At 45.4% G+C, this 17,132-nt stretch overlaps 1 protein-coding gene across 2 annotated transcripts in view; it reads left to right on the top strand.

The window, feature by feature from the left end:
- The window catches only part of GPR137B (G protein-coupled receptor 137B), a 65,729-nt gene extending 49,024 nt beyond the window's left edge, over positions 1–16,705 (top strand). The window contains exons 4-7 of one of the 2 annotated variants that reach the window (XM_075555290.1): positions 153–302; positions 4,422–4,550; positions 9,445–9,569; positions 12,615–16,696. In XM_075555290.1, coding sequence (XP_075411405.1) covers positions 153–302; positions 4,422–4,550; positions 9,445–9,569; positions 12,615–12,723 — 513 coding nt within the window. In that variant the 3' untranslated portion in view covers positions 12,724–16,696. Of the gene's footprint in view, positions 1–152; positions 303–4,421; positions 4,551–9,444; positions 9,570–12,614 lie in introns of both variants that reach the window. The other variant, XM_075555291.1, reaches the window with a different exon arrangement.
- Positions 16,706–17,132: the final 427 nt, after the last annotated feature.

Genomic DNA, 17,132 nt, shown 5'->3' with positions numbered 1-17,132 from the left:
GGTGAGGTTTGGAGTGGAGTGAAGGGGGAAGGCTCTGATGATCCTCGTGGCTGCAGGGACCCGGAGCTCCCCAGCGGGTGACCAAGTGCGACAGGAGGGACAGGCTGCTTGGGCTGTGAGGGAGCACATCTCTCATGACCCCTCTATTCCAGGGCTCCTCCGTGTGTCAAGTCATTACCATTGGAGTGACTGTCATCCTGCTGTACACATCCCGAGCCTGCTACAACCTGCTCATCTTAACATTTTCCCAGAACAAGAACGTCCATTCCTTTGACTACGACTGGTACAACGTGTCTGACCAGGTCAGTGGGCTCACCTGGGAGGGCACTTTCCGCACGGTGACCCTTTGATGTTTAGCTTTCTGCGCTGCTCCGAGATGCCAGCTCCTTGTCTCGGCGGCTTTATCAGTTGTTGTGTGAATACAAGAAAGTGACTTACTGACCTTGGTGGTGCCCGCGTGCTCATCTGTAAAATGGGGATTATAGTGCCCGCCTTGCCTGTTCTATGTCACATGTTGTCTAGAAAAACTAGGCGACAGGTGCATACATCCTCCCTCCCCCACATATGCACTACACACATACACACCTCCCAAAACCATGTAAATGAATGCTTTTGTTTCCATATCGTGGTTTACTCCCACTCTATCAAGTTCTTAAACTTTTGATGTTGGAAACAAAAATCATCCAAGATCCAGCAAGGCAGAGACGTCCACAGGTTCAGTACATTTGTAGATACACATGTGGGACAGAAAGAGAACCTTGTACTACTGACATGTTGTGAGGATAGAATATGAGATGCAAAGATTGGAGTAATCTTATCGAGGAGTAGTATGATTATATGTGGTTCAACCAACCAACCAACCCTAAACCTCGCAACAAGTCGATTTCAACTCATATTGACCCGACACAGGGGTTTCTGAGGCTTGAAAGCTTTATAGGGGCAGAGAGCTTCCCTTTTCTCCCGTGGAGCCATTCATGGATTTGAACCGCTGACCCTGTGGTTAGGAGCCCAGGGCCTGTGACCCACAGTGCCGCTAAGTCACTGCCACATGATGGGAGAAGCAAGAACAATCATTCTGGGTCATTGGACTTTCAGGCTTGGGTTTGTGATATTCTCTTTCTTTAAAATGATGGTCTTGGTGACAGTGGCGCCCAGACCCCAGGCACGTTCCATGTCTTGAGGCCCTGCCACCTGCTGTCCAGATAGGACATGGTGCCAGGCCTTTGTAGCTATTTCACCGGCCCAGAATCCAAACTTTCCAGGGCAAAGAATTGGATATGACTGACCACTCCTGTTCTGAGACTACTACTGTCAGGATCAACATTGAGAAGGCAGGCTCTGTCCTCGAGTCCTGGAAGCTTCTAATTTCGCCTCCCCGGGAACAAGGTCGAGAGGCTGCTTAGCGCTCATGAACCATGTACCACCCCTTTCCTGTGTACCTCTTACAAACCACTTCACCAGGGGAGACCTCACCTCCCCCGGGGTCCGTTTTTCAAGATGAGAGGAGAGGGAGAAGGCTCTTCAGTTGTCTTACGATATTGTGCTAAGATAACCCCACTTGAACTCCTCCTAGCCGACTAAGTGAACCTTACTGTAAATTCATGTCACGATGGGGGTACGGAGGGATGTCTGGCTTATAGAAGGGGATTACATTACTATTGGTGGCTTAGCGGGGAGGAGCAACCTCCTATTGGGGAAACCTCTTAGCAGTACTTATAGAGAACCCAAGGGGGAGAATATGCCTGTGTTCCCAAAGGGACACTGTTGACCCGGTCCCTATGCAATCCTTGGTGCCCCAGGCTGTGTGCTATAGACTACTGGCTGGGCCTTTGGACTCTGTCCTTTCGTGGTGCGCAACATCTTTCATAGGCCACGCTGGAGGGATTTGATGTGGAAATCCCAGTAGGTGAACTGGGCTTGACTTCAAACTCACCCACCTACGCCCTTGGACTTAAGGCTGAAATGCCCCAGTGTGAGAAGAAGCAGATTCCTGCTAGCTCAAGGTTATGGAATCGGCAGGTTGAACTTTGGTTTGGAACCCTTGCTTTTAAAAAAATTATTTTATTGGGGGCCTCTTACAAATCTTACAACAACCCATCATTCAATAGTATTAAGCACACTTGTACATATGTTGCTGTCAACATTTCCAAACGATTTCTACTTGACCCCTTGCTGATGCTTCCTCCCGCCTGCCCTCCTCCACCCTCCCACCCTCATGAATCCTTGATCAATTATATATATTTTTTCATTTAATCATTTTATTAGGGGCTCATATAACTCTTATCACAAGCCATGTATACATCCATTGTGTCCAGCACATTTGTACATTTGTTGCCATCATTGTTCTCAAAGCATTTGCTTTCTGCTTGAGCCCTTGGTATCGGCTCATTTTTCCCCTCCCTCCCCCGCTCCCCTTTCCCTCATGGACCCTTGATAATTAATGATATATTATTTTTGTTATTTCGTGTCTTACACTGTCTGTTGTCTCTCTTGCTCTAAGGGCTCCCAGTGAATTTGTTAATGCTTTATTATGAGATATTAATCTGGCTGGAATGGTTTTCCCTTTATTAATGAGTGTGATTAAAAGTTTTTCCCTATCACCAACACTCGTTGTTTGAAGTCACTTAAGAGTTTGATCTGTACAGGTCAACAATTCACGTATTGTTGTCTGAAGCCATCTTATGCTTGTATACTTTCCTTTCTCAACAGTGTTTTAAATTCCATACCATTGGTTAAATTAATGACACTGTTAATAGAATTACTTTATGCCCTAGGGGGATGACTGATAATGTTTATCATAAAATTATCACTAAGGATATGGGTGCTATAGCAAACTGAGCTGAAGAAACAAGATAGTGCCTGGCTATCAGAAAGCCAGGATCGCATCTAGGGTCTTAAGGTCTTGTCTTCAAATAAGTAGCTATTGATGGTGTCAAGTCCACATGGAAGAAGCACACCTGTCGGTATGATCCAAGGATTGTAAATAGTAAAATCCAAATCGGAAGGAGGGAATAGTAGAGCTTAACTTGTGGACACCCAGTTTTCAGAAGGCTGTGGATAACAATGGATGCCCAAGTATCCATTTGCAGGGTTCACAATTGGATTAAGCCTCCGTAGTTGGGTAAGACAACTAGCCTGCCTACAGACAGCAAGCATTGTAAAATCGATCTTGGCAGATGTAGTTAGGTTGATAAGATGTAATATCTTATCATTTGATCTCCCTTGTTACCCGTTTCAAAGTTGTTTCCATTTTTAATATTTTCTGCATTCTTTTTGATTCAGGCTTTTCTGTTTTGAATAGTTATTGTGGTTAGGGATTAGTTTGTTGGTTTATTTGCTTCCTATTTGTGTTTTGCATGGTTTTCTGTATATGAAATGCAGAATCGGTCGATCTATAGAGACAATAACTGACTCGATAATTACCTAGAGGAATGAGCTGGGAGAGTGGAGAGAAATGAGGAGCTAACAAGAATGTGTATGAGAAGAAAATATTCTGAAATGGATTATGGTGACAATTGTACAAATCTCAATAAGACTGATTAAATCATATTATATGTGACGTACATGCCAGTAAAAGCTTTTTTCAAAGAATTGGTTATGGGTTATGTGAAGAAAAATTTTAAAAATTAACTTGCATACTAAGGGGGTAAGGGGAAGGTGGGGGAAGAAAGGGAAACCCGATCACAATGATCTACATATAACCCCTTCCTAGGGGAATGTACAACAGAAAAATGGGTGAAGGGAAACAGTGGTCGGTGTAAGCCATGGGGGGGAAATTTTTTTCTTAATAAATTATCAAGGGTTCATGAGGGAGGGAGGAAAATGAGAAGCTGATACCAAGGGTTCAAATAGAAAGCAAATGTTTTGAGAATGATGATGGCAACATATGTACAAATGTACTTGACACAATGGATGTATGTATGGATTGTGATAAGAGCTGTAAGAGCCCCCGATAAAATGATTTAAAAAAAAAACCAACTTGACTTGCTTGTCCTTGGTATGGATCTTTCAAGAATTTAGAAGGAACTCCCCCCATCCCCAAAAGTCTCACTATTCATAGATGAGTTTAAATATAATCGAGAGATTTCATTTGGACATAAGGAGATATTTTGAGGTGAAGTGATAAAATGTCAGATTGGAAATTTGCATATTTTTTCTTTTAAAATTATTTTATTGGAGGCTCAGAAATTTGCATATTTTGAAGAAAATAATCACCTTTTCTTTATAGTTTAAATAAAACCATCCATCTGCAATCATCATCGTGTTTCAACATGCGTAATATAGGGGAGAAGACATTATATTATGTTAGTACTGTTCTATTATATTAGTACTGTTCTTTGTCCCCATTACATAGAATCAAATCGAATGTATTTTCTCTGCCTTGGGTCTACTGACTCTGTATTTCTCCCTCTGTGAAACAGGCAGATTTGAAGAATCAGCTAGGCGATGCGGGCTATGTTGTGTTTGGAGTGGTCCTGTTTGTCTGGGAGCTCTTACCTACTACCTTAGTGGTTTATTTCTTCCGAGTCAGAGCTCCTGCAAAAGATCCTGTAAGTAAAGCTGTTTGTATTCGTAGAAAACACCTGCTCATTTTAATCGTGCAATATACCATTGGAACTTAGTCCTTCAACCGCCTCTTCGGTTCTGTTCTGTTCTGAAAAATACCTTTGTCTATTTTATCAAGAAATTAAAAAAATGTATGTCCCCTTACTTGCCTTTGGAGTTAAATGCGTTTTTCCAGTTAGCATTATTTTACCAAAGAAATACAAGTTGCGTCTTTATCCCCAAGATTCATTTCAGAGAAAGAGAATGCACCAAAGCCAAACTGTACGAGGCAGAGGGAAGGGATGCGGTGTTTTCCTAATATGACGCACCCTCACTTGTATGTGAAAAAAAAACAAGTTAAAAACCATGGATTGACACATAAACACCCCCCTCCCCCACCCGGGGGATGAGAGACAGTGGTTGGCTTGAGATATGAAAATAATAATGATTTTTAATTCATCAAGGGGTCATGGCGGGGGGGAGGAGGGAGGGGGAAAATGAGCTCAAATCGGAAATAAGTGTTTAGGAAATGATGATGGCAACATATGTACAAATATACTTGAAACAATTGATGTGTGGACGGTTATAAGAGCCGTAAGAGCCCCCAATAAAATGATCTTTGAATAATAAAAAAGGGGAAAAAACATGGTTAAAAAAAATCAAGGCTGAGGTTTTCCAGTGTGGGTGGTAAGTAAACCGTAGATCAATAAAATCCACAAATATGAATGTAAGCTAGAAAACAGGGCTCTGCTCATCATGCACAGACAGACAAGTCCAGGCAGAACAGGGCTTCCAAGGGGGAGCTGCTGACCGCTTAAATTCTAGGCACAAGGTTAGCTCAGATGGTTGTGGCCACTTTTGCTAGGGTCTCCAAGGGGGTAATCTTGATGGTTTATCTTGAGGGACACCAGGCACAACTTATTAGGAAGAAGGCTTAAGAGATGGATAACTGCACCGGTGAGGAAAAATAGACCAGGAGAGTTGTGCCAAGGAATTTTTAAATTTTTTCCAATACGACCATGCTCCCGCTCATTCTTTGAGGGTCGCAAAGACTCTCCAAGCAAAGCTTCCTTGGAAGACCATACACCATCAGTCTTGGGACCCCGATCCTGCCCATTGGAAGACCATACACCATCAGTCTTAGGGCTCTGATCCTGCCCATTGGAAGACCATACACCATCAGTCTTAGGGCTCTGATCCTGCCCATTGGAAGACCATACGCCATCAGTCTTAGGACCCCGATCCTGCCCATTGGAAGATCATACGCCATCAGTCTTAGGGCCCCGATCCTGCCCATTGGAAGACCATACACCATCAGTCTTAGGGCTCTGATCCTGCCCATTGGAAGACCATACACCATCAGTCTTAGGACCCGATCCTGCCCATTGGAAGACCATACACCATCAGTCCTAGGGCTCTGATCCTGCCCATTGGAAGACCATACGCCATCAGTCTTAGGACCCGATCCTGCCCATTGGAAGATCATACGCCATCAGTCTTAGGACCCGATCCTGCCCATTGGAAGATCATACACCACCAGTCTTAGGGCCTCGATCCTGCCCATTGGAAGACCATACACCATCAGTCCTAGGGCCCCGATCCTGCCCATTGGAAGACCATACACCATCAGTCCTAGGGCTCTGATCCTGCCCATTGGAAGACCATACGCCATCAGTCTTAGGACCCCGATCCTGCCCATTGGAAGACCATACACCATCAGTCCTAGGGCTCTGATCCTGCCCATTGGAAGACCATACGCCATCAGTCTTAGGACCCGATCCTGCCCATTGGAAGATCATACACCATCAGTCTTAGGACCCGATCCTGCCCATTGGAAGATCATACACCATCAGTCTTAGGACCCCGATCCTGCCCATTGGAAGACCATACGCCATCAGTCTTAGGGCTCTGATCCTGCCCATTGGAAAACCATACGCCATCAGTCTTAGGACCCGATCCTGCCCATTGGAAGATCATACGCCATCAGTCTTAGGGCTCTGATCCTGCCCATTGGAAGACCATACGCCATCAGTCTTAGGACCATACGCCATCAGTCTTAGGACCCGATCCTGCCCATTGGAAGACCATACGCCATCAGTCTTAGGACCATACGCCATCAGTCCTAGGGCCCTGATCCTGCCCATTGGAAGACCATACGCCATCAGTCTTAGGACCATACGCCATCAGTCTTAGGACCCCGATCCTGCCCATTGGAAGACCATACACCATCAGTCCTAGGGCCCTGATCCTGCCCATTGGAAGACCATACGCCATCAGTCTTAGGACCATACGCCATCAGTCCTAGGGCCCTGATCCTGCCCATTGGAAGACCATACGCCATCAGTCTTAGGACCCCGATCCTGCCCATTGGAAGACCATACGCCATCAGTCCTAGGGCCCTGATCCTGTCCATTGGAAGACCATACGCCATCAGTCTTAGGACCATACGCCATCAGTCCTAGGGCTCTGATCCTGCCCATTGGAAGACCATACGCCATCAGTCTTAGGACCCGATCCTGCCCATTGGAAGACCATACGCCATCAGTCTTAGGACCCGATCCTGCCCATTGGAAGACCATACACCACCAGTCTTAGGGCCTCGATCCTGCCCATTGGAAGACCATACACCATCAGTCTTAGGACCCGATCCTGCCCATTGGAAGACCATACGCCATCAGTCCTAGGGCCCTGATCCTGCCCATTGGAAGACCATACGCCATCAGTCCTAGGGCTCTGATCCTGCCCATTGGAAGACCATACACCATCAGTCTTAGGACCCGATCCTGCCCATTGGAAGACCATACACCATCAGTCTTAGGACCCGATCCTGCCCATTGGAAGACCATACGCCATCAGTCCTAGGGCCCTGATCCTGCCCATTGGAAGACCATACGCCATCAGTCCTAGGGCCCTGATCCTGCCCATTGGAAGACCATACGCCATCAGTCTTAGGACCCTGATCCTGCCCATTGGAAGACCATACGCCATCAGTCTTAGGGCTCTGATCCTGCCCATTGGAAGACCATACACCATCAGTCTTAGGACCCTGATCCTGCCCATTGGAAGACCATACGCCATCAGTCTTAGGACCCTGATCCTGCCCATTGGAAGACCATACACCATCAGTCCTAGGGCTCTGATCCTGCCCATTGGAAGACCATACACCATCAGTCTTAGGACCCGATCCTGCCCATTGGAAGATCATACACCATCAGTCCTAGGGCTCTGATCCTGCCCATTGGAAGACCATACGCCATCAGTCTTAGGGCTCTGATCCTGCCCATTGGAAGACCATACGCCATCAGTCTTAGGGCTCTGATCCTGCCCATTGGAAGACCATACGCCATCAGTCTTAGGGCTCTGATCCTGCCCATTGGAAGACCATACGCCATCAGTCTTAGGACCCTGATCCTGCCCCTTCAGATCTCTTTTTGGTTTCCAAACTTGACACACATTGAATGGGAATGCGCTTGAGCTCACTGTCGTTTTTTCCTTCCCTGAATTGAGGAGGGCAGGCAGAATTCTTTTGAGTAAGTGTTCGGTAGACGGAGACTGTGCCTTCAGAAGTATCTAGCTGTTTATAGGTTTTGTTATTTTTTGTTTAGTAAGTTTCTCTGCTACTGCACTCTTGTGCGTATCTCCATAGCTCACAATGCCCCCAGCTGGTTCTGAAGCTGGTTGTCTTGTTCTGCTGTTTGTTAACGCATGGTAGTGAAGAACACAGTCATTGCTGCCAGAGTTGCTACCAGGACTGTGATTTCTGCGAAGGCACCACGACAGTTGTTTTTTTCCCGGTGTATCATGTCATTTGGTTTCCTTGTGTTGTGTGTGGGTTTATTTGTGAGTTTTAATGTTTTCCCATTGTGTACTTTAAAAAATCCCTTTATCGTGAATGACGCGGTTTACATGTGAGATCATCATTTTTATATTCAGCAGTGGAAGCAGTTTGTCAAACCTCACGATGGCTCGTCCTGCTGTTAGGTGCTGTCGAGTTGGCTCTGGTTCAGACTGACCCTCTGCACCCCAGAGCAAAACACGGCCCTGTCCTGCGCCAGCCTCACCTTGTTGTCAGCTTGAAGCACCTTGTTGCAGCCCCTGTGTCAGTCCACTAGTAAAACAATACCCACATAGTACAAAGGGCAGATAATATCTATCTTAGGCTGGTCACTATAGTTAGTAACTCAGTATACTATATTTTAGTGAAGTAGGTATAGCCCTGCGGATCCCTGAAAGGACGGTCGGGGTGTTCCAGGGGCCTGTGGACCTCATTGAAGCACTATTGATCTATAGTAGTATTAACGTGCATTAAAATGATTCTCTGCTCTAAGCCCACGCTCTCCTAATTTACCACAGTGGAATTAACTCACTGGGAAATACTCATAGGCATAAATAGGAAAACATCTCCCTTTTTAAAACATGTTGCATGCATGAAGTAACGTCTAAACTTCCATTAGCGGAGGCGGACTTGGCTTGGGGAACAATTGATTAGGGTGTGAAAACTAGATGAGAGACTCACACAGAATGATTTCATAGTTATTTCCCCCCTGATTTGTTCGAAGTGTCTATGCTGTTGTATGAACCTTGTAACCACTGCGGAGCGACCCCTACCATAGGGTGTCCCCTTTGGGCATTGCCTGGCTTTCCTATGAGGAGTAGGGATTGAAACGATGATGATACACTGTTGCCCATTTAGCAAACAAAACTGATAAGCTATTTTATCCATGTTGATCAACACCAAAGCAGTGGAAGTGAACACTTGAGCTAAACGGTTACAGACAGGCATCACCTCCTTCCAGCCCACTAGCTCGTCGTAAGCCTTCTGCAAGGGGACCGCACTTACTGTTGTTTATGTGAAGCAAGATGTGTGCAAGTACGCTGAGCATGTGATTCTCCTCCTAGACTAACCCTGGGATGGTCCCCAGCCACGGCTTCAGCCCCCGATCGTATTTCTTTGACAACCCTCGAAGATACGACAGCGATGACGATCTTTCCTGGAACACGGCTCCTCAGGGACTTCAGGGAAGGTAAGGCCACAGCTCTGGTTAGAGAGGTCTGGTTAGACACCAGGGGAGTGAGTTCATTGAGCAATTGAAAACGCCTATCTAAAACCCCCAAAACCATAGAGCTGAAAACTGGTGGTAGGGGAGCATTTTATAGTCATGAAATCCTCAGGAACGAGAGAAGCTGACATCAAGGAAACACAGGCCCCACTGATGATTACGTGTCTCAGGGATTCCCACACTGTGCTGCACAGGGCACAAGTTCTTTATATGCATGCTCTGTGAAAGGAAGAGATGATTTTTTACAATATTCAACATAGTCTCAGGGCTTATGCTAAATGTACTCTGGCTACCCAAGAAGGAAACATCGTACTTCTGCTTGAAGTCATTCTGTAGGACATGATTTGGGAATTGCTGGCATACTTCTTTAATCGTAGGTTCTAAAGCCAGAGTGTAAATGGTATACTATTCACTTATTAGGCGAACGTGAGTTAAAGACACTTATTTTGGTCTTTAAACCGAAGTACGTTTTTATCTAACAAACACTGTTACGTGTCAGACTTAGGGCTAAGCCTGAAAGCTCCACTGAAACTTGTCCACCAGGGGTGACACTCTGGATTTTAAAAATACTGGTGCTGTAGCTCCTCCCATCCCAGGAACACACAAGCCGCCACAATATGACAAGCTGACAGACGGGTGGTGGACGAAGGCAGAATAGCAAGAAAGGCCTGGTGATCCACTTCTAAAAATTAGCTAGTAAAACTCCTACAGGTTATAACATACCTAATGTAGTGCTGGAAGATGAGGCCCCCATGGTTGGAAGATATTTAAATAAAGTACAGCAGCCAAAAAAATGTATTCAAGCATACCAAGCGTAATGTAGATGGCACAGGTCTGGACAATATCACTTTCTGTAGTACATGGGGTTGCCATGAGTTAGGGCTAACTCAACAGTTGTTTTACTCTCCTAGGGTTACTGGATTGTCCTCTGAGCCTTTTAAACTCATACCCTGATAGAGGAGCCGTAGCCTCTTATCTGCCAGCAGTGCCTTAGAGTGGCCAGGATCTTGACTACCCCTGTGGTTATCCCCCTTTCCTAGTGTGTTAGGCTGGGTTCTCTGGAGAGGCAACACCAGTGATGCTCATGTACTTATAAATAAAGAGAACTTCATATCAAGAAATATGGTTCACACAGTTGTAGGAGCGGGTAAGTCCAGCCTGGTTCAAGTTTATAGGTCAGATGCTACGCTGGATCCTCTTTCTACACTGTGTGTTTGCTAGAGCCAATGGAGCAGGAAGCAGGACGATGAAGCAGGAATTCCACAGGCTAATAGATCTGGTAGAGTCCAACAAATCTAAGGTGTGCAAGTTCTAATGGCGCTGAGGGTCAGCAGACAACGTGGCAGGTTCTGATAGTTCCCAGGGCCAGCAGGCAATGTGGCAGGTTGTTGATAGCGCTCAGGGTCTATAAGTAGCAATGGTGGACTTTTGGTTCAAGAACCAGAAATCTATGTGTTTGTCTGGGTACATTAGAGACACAAATCCACAGAAACTCATGTATAAGCGAGAGATTTGTATAAAGGTTAAGTGCACATCAAGAAAACATCCGAACACAGTGCTGCCCAAGCCCACAAGTCCAACATTAACTCATATGCCCAACACCAGTCCACAAAGTCCTCCTCCATCTCACAAGACAGACACAATGATGCCGACTGCAGGAGGAAAGCCGAGTCAGTGAATGTGTAAGCATCTCAGCACTGGCAGGGGTCCCCACACGGGTGCTCCAGCACCAAGGGCTGCATCGGGGTAGGTCCATGTGGCTTCTCCTCAGGGATGTCTTGCAGGAAGTGAGCCTTTCCAGTTGAAGCAGGGAACTGGCTAAGGCAGCTGCACCCTGGTCCGACCATCACAAAGCCAGAGACCCAAGAACTAGAAAGGCAAGGTTCACCGAGCCATTTATCCCTCTGCCCTTCAATTAACCCCACGTGTGTTTGTCGGCCAGGTTGGCACAATAAACTTTAACTACCTCACTATGCAACAAATGTGGGATCTGGGCTACCAAGAAGAAGTGAAGTTCTCTATGGCGTCTACTTAAATATCAAGTAGGCCCATCCCTAAGGAGATAACGTAATCAGGGCCATAACCTAAATAACTGCTTGACTCCCTGCAGATCCCATCGTGCACTTGATTATGTTATTTTCAATCACATTACAGAGGGGGCCTCAACTGTCAAACCACTGAGAAGTCTGGTCCAGCCAAGTTGACATCAAACCCAGTCTGTGGGAAACTGAAATTTAGAGTGGGATTTTCCACATCCTTTTTGATGTCTCCCCCCTTGCACTTTACAGGTCTTCACCCTCTTACCGTATATTCTCGCGCATCAGCCAACCCGAATATCACCCGGGGCACCTAATTTTACCACAAAAACTGCATTAAAAGTGTGCTGGAAAACTCGGCTTATACACGAGTATATATGGTAATTCTCATAGTAACCCAACAAGGTAGATACTAATATCAACCCCACTATACATGTGAGTAAATCGAGGCACATAAGTTATTTTTCCCCCAAAGACAAAACTCACTGCCATTGAGTTGATTCTGACTTAAATAGGGTTTCTGAGGCTGTAACTCTTTATGGGAGCAGAGAGCCTCATCCTTTTCTCCCTCAGAGTGACTGAGGGGCTTGAATCACTGACCTTTAGGTTTGTGACCCAACGCTTTTCTCCCAAGTCACCAGGGTTTCCAGTTTTTCCCAACACACAGAGATGTGCTTCAAGTTAGGATTTAAAAACAATTTTTAGTTAAAACATGTGCTATTGTACATAGTGATTGGTTTATGGCTGTACTACTACTGTACAATGTATAGTTCACGAGACTTCTTGTAGGCAGGCTGTTAATCACATTTTGTAGCACTGTTTCGTGTGGAAATGGGTTTAAGTAAGCCACATTTAAGGAACTTGAGGATTATCTAATTTATACCAAATGCCATTTCTATTGACCTCAAGAAGACATGCCGTATGTAATAAGGGTAATGCTTTAAGTCACTGAAATATTTCTTTCTTTTTTAAGTTTTGCTGCAGACTATTATGATTGGGGACAACAAACTAACGGCTTCATGGCACCAGGAGGAGCTTTACAAGACTCCTCTTTGGATCCTGAAAAACCCAGCGTCGGCTAGCCATCGATGCACAATACTGTGGAGGACTCCTCAGCTGAAAAGCTTCAGGAAGACCAACGTAACGGCAGCTGAGACCTCAAGGCACTTTTCCTAAAGGAATGGGACTTATTTTTATTTGTTCCAGATTTCTAGTAGCTCCATCGGACTAGGACATAATTTAGACTGATAGGACCTTATTTGAGTACTTAAAAAGCGAACCTGACTTTTCAGTGGATATAATTAAAAAGAAATTTAAATCTGTACTTTTATAAATATGTATTTTATATAACTTAAATAATAATGCTAAAGTACACTAGGGTTTTTTTCTTGAGAATGTTATTGCAATTTTTGCACACTTCTGTATAATTCACTTTAAAACAGTACAATACATGGTCTAATAATTTACAACTTTTGGACTGCCGTGTCCCGCCGATCCTTACCCCTTCAGGTTACTCACATTCTGAGTCGTATAGTTCCAGACTCCTAGAATAAAACTGAGATCGAGAGGGATCTTCGCAACACTAGAATTGAATGTTAAGACGTAATGGAGGTTTGGTCTACTGTAACTGGGAGCCTGGAGTGCTGTAAACAGTTCCAGGCTCAGCTAGGAGGCCTAAAGGTTGCTGGTTCTAACTCACTTAGGGGCACTTGGGAAGACAGGCCTGGCGACCCGTCTCTGAAAGGGCATAGCCCAAAAGCCCGATGGACAGGCCTATTCTGTCAAAATCGACGCCCTGGCACCTAAACCACTAGGAAACTGGCCTCTCGGTGTTCTTTAAAGTTCAGCGATGACTTGTTCCACAATCATCTTAAAATGTGCCAGTGTCTTCAAACTTGCCCAAAGGTAGTGTGTTGGCTGCACAGTAATGTGTACGAAGGACCTCCCACAAGCCCAGGGGGAAATCTTCTTTCTTTCATTCCACTTCTGCTTAAACTTTTTGAAGCCCACCCCCCACCCATATAATTTAATAGCATGTTGATGATGTGTACAGGCGGACCGTGTTAGTGCATTTCCCTGATGCTCCATGTCTGTTTTACAAACTGAAGGTTTGTGTGGCTTTGGGTTGAGCAAGTCTCCCGGCACCACTGTTCCAGTGGCATGTGCTCACTTTGTGTCTCTGTCACATTTGGATAATCCTCACAATCGTCCATTATGTTACTGCACCTACCCACTGTCCTCACATGTATTCTGACACACCGTGGCCCCTCTCACGGGTTCCTGAGGCTTCGTACATCTTTACGTGAACAGACAACCTCTTCTTTCTGCCGAGGAGCCGTTGGGGGGTCTGAACCAATGACCTTGTCATTAGCAGTCCAGTGCGTACCTGACAGTGGCACCAGGCCGCCTTGAATAGACCACACTGTAGTGTAAACGTAACTCTTAGATGCGTTGGAAACCAACAACATTGTGTGACCCATTTTATTATAATAGTTGCTGAATTTAAGCGGAACCAAACCTGCACTGCTCCGAGGTCTGCTTGCAGACCTAGGACTCACACTAGCACACCTATGCTGCGTCTCAGGGGCTTTGCCCGATTCTTGGTCCAGTCCAATCGAACCCCCATGAATTCAGAACTACAAGAGGACTGTATCTTCCCTCACTTGCTAAGTCTCTATTCCATTCAGAAAGACAATAAAATTCCAAAGGGGATTCATAATAAATACCCTGGCCCTTCAGCCAAAAGATGGTGTAGCTAAGTATCCGAATAACGTTTCCCTTCCATTTTCCGCCATATTGAAAATAGTGTTCTTCGATTCCAAAGGCAGTTATTTAAACTGCATGTTTGACAATGGGAATGGCATATATGTCTCTTAGCCACGTTGAAAGGCCCATGCCAGACAATTTCTTTGTAAGTTGTTTTTCCATTGAAATGAAAATCTAAGCCATGAAATGCCATTTCCCCTGCCCAGAGGGCCGTGTCCAAGCCTCTGCCCCACGGCCTTGTCACGGGGGCCGGTGCCTGGCTCAGCTGGGGGAGGTTCGATGTCCTTGTTTACTTATTCTTACCTGATTAAAAAAAAAATCATCTTGAGGGCTCTTAGTTACAGCCCATTCATCAACTGTATCAATCACATCTGTGCACATGTTGCCACCGGCCTTTTAAAAGCATTCTCTATTTGAGCCCTTGGTATCAGCTTCCCTGAAAACCTCCTGTTTTCTACAGAACTGATACGAGGGTCTACCACCAGACGCAGAAAAGACCCCTTTCCTTTTTCCTAGGAAATCTCAACCCTAGGCAAAGAGCGGGGCAAATGGGAAGGAAGAACTTCATTAGGAAAGGCCTACCCGCGTGATGGAGCTCATTTCCAACGACAGGCTGCACACGTTGGTCATCGTGAATAGTATTGATTTCACAGGGCTGGCCCGTTTCTATTGGATAGCGTTTCGAATTGGGACCTCAATCTTCAATGGACCGCGATTAGCGTTTTCATTCGAATACCTGGTAGCATGAGGGCGAGACACTTGGTTGCTTCCTGAAAGGTCCGTGGTTCGCCACCCCCTATGGAAGCTGACAGGCTGCCGCTCTGGAAAGCCCACTGAGGCAGTTCTGCTGGACCCTGTGAGACTGCTGCGAGTTGGAGTTCACAAGGTAGGCTTGGCTATGTAAGAGCTTTATTTCGCATAAGTCCGCATAACATCCTTACCTTTCAATGGGTGGAAGGCTTGGGGTGCCTTTTCCCATTTGCAATCGTGACTCCACGCTGAAGTCAAATCTCAACGGATTACTTAGGTGGCCTAAAATATTAGTTGTCCTCCTCAATACCTTTAAGAATATCCCATTATCACACGAACTTTGTGAATAAAGCTTAGGGTAGTTAACATTTTTTAAATCCTGCCAGCAGAAAGGCCTCCAGGTGCTCAATGTTAGGCCAGCGAAGGAGAGCTGTCTTCAGTGACTCCTGCTAGTGAGGCGCGTGCGTCCGAACAGCAATGGTCTGTGGTGTGAATCCACCCTGGGAGCGAGATGTAGCATCTCTCGTCTGTGAAGATCTGTAGCCTCAGAAGCCCCTAGCAACAGTCCTCCTCTGTCCTGGAGGGTCACGAGGAGCCAGAGGAAACATCATGGAAACTCGTTTGCTTGGTTTTGGTTTATGATAAAATTACCACTAAGGTAATGCTGATTATACTCACTCTGTGTCAATGATTTATGATTTTTTTTATTACTGGTGGGGAAATTTGAAATAGACAACACTCACTTGATGAATACCACAATCAACTTCTGTGATGAAGCTGCCAATGTTTATTTGAACTGTATTTGATTTCTGTTGTCGGAGAGGGTCTTGTAAATGTTTGTTTTCTTGGTTCCTCTCCCCACTCTTTAGAAAAATGTACAAACACCGACTCACAGTAGAACATAAAACACCACGTTGTATCAATTAACTCTCTTTTTGTCCCAGTAATTGATCATGTCTCCCCCGTGAGGTATGAGAAGATAAAGAACACTTCCTGGAGCTTCCTAATTTGGACGTGCTAAGGACACGGAAGGAAGCAACCCAAACCACCAGCACGACCAAACGGGTCCCTATGTAAAATAGTCCATGCTCCGCGCAGCACAGAAGGGTGAGTACTAGTTCTAAGATATGTAAACTGCCTTGCTTTTAAAGCTCATTTGAAAGTTAAAAATATCTAGGAAGTATCAATGAGAATTTGCTACTATTATTTATTCAAGTCCAATATAACACCAGAAGACCGCATCAAGTGCTTCTGGCTAACTCCTGGAAACATGCATCTCTTATCAGTAGTAGGGGCTTTGGTGACTTAGGGGGTTATGAGTTGGCTACTAATTGGAAGGTCAGCAGTTTGAAACCAGCAACCACTTTATGGGGAAAAGATGAGGCTTTAAAAAAAATCCTATAAAGAGTTATACCAGAGGATGTACAGCGGTGCAGTAGAGATCTGGAAACACAAGGAATCTAGGACAGACGAACCCCTCAACACCAGCGGTGAAAGTGGCGACACCAGGAGGGAAGGGGGTGTAGAAAGGGAGAAGCGATCTCAGAGATCTATGTGTAACCTCCTCTCTGGGAGATGGGCAATGGGGAGGTAGGCGAGGGGAGACACCGGGGAGTGTAAGATAAGATATAATAATTATTTATAAACTATCAAGGGACCAGGGGGGAGGGGGGTGCGGGGAGGGCGGGGGAGGGGAAAAAAAAGGGCAACCAAACTGATTCCAGGAACCCAAGTGGAAGACGAATTTTGAGAATGACGAGTGCAAAGAATGTATAAGGGTGCTTTGCTCAATTGATGTATGTATAGATTGTGATAAGAGCTTTATGAGCCCCAATAAAAAGATTTATTAATTTTAAAAATCCCATAAAGATTTACAGCTTTAGAAACTGTTGGGGCCAGTTCTACTCTGTTTAGTGGGATTCCTATGAGTTGGCAATCACTTGGGGGCAGGGAGTGATCTCTGCAGTTCCTGACA

This window comes from Tenrec ecaudatus, chromosome 7, assembly GCF_050624435.1.
Source record: "Tenrec ecaudatus isolate mTenEca1 chromosome 7, mTenEca1.hap1, whole genome shotgun sequence".
NCBI lineage: Eukaryota > Metazoa > Chordata > Mammalia > Afrosoricida > Tenrecidae > Tenrec > Tenrec ecaudatus.
This window is presented reverse-complemented; position numbering and strand designations above follow the sequence as displayed.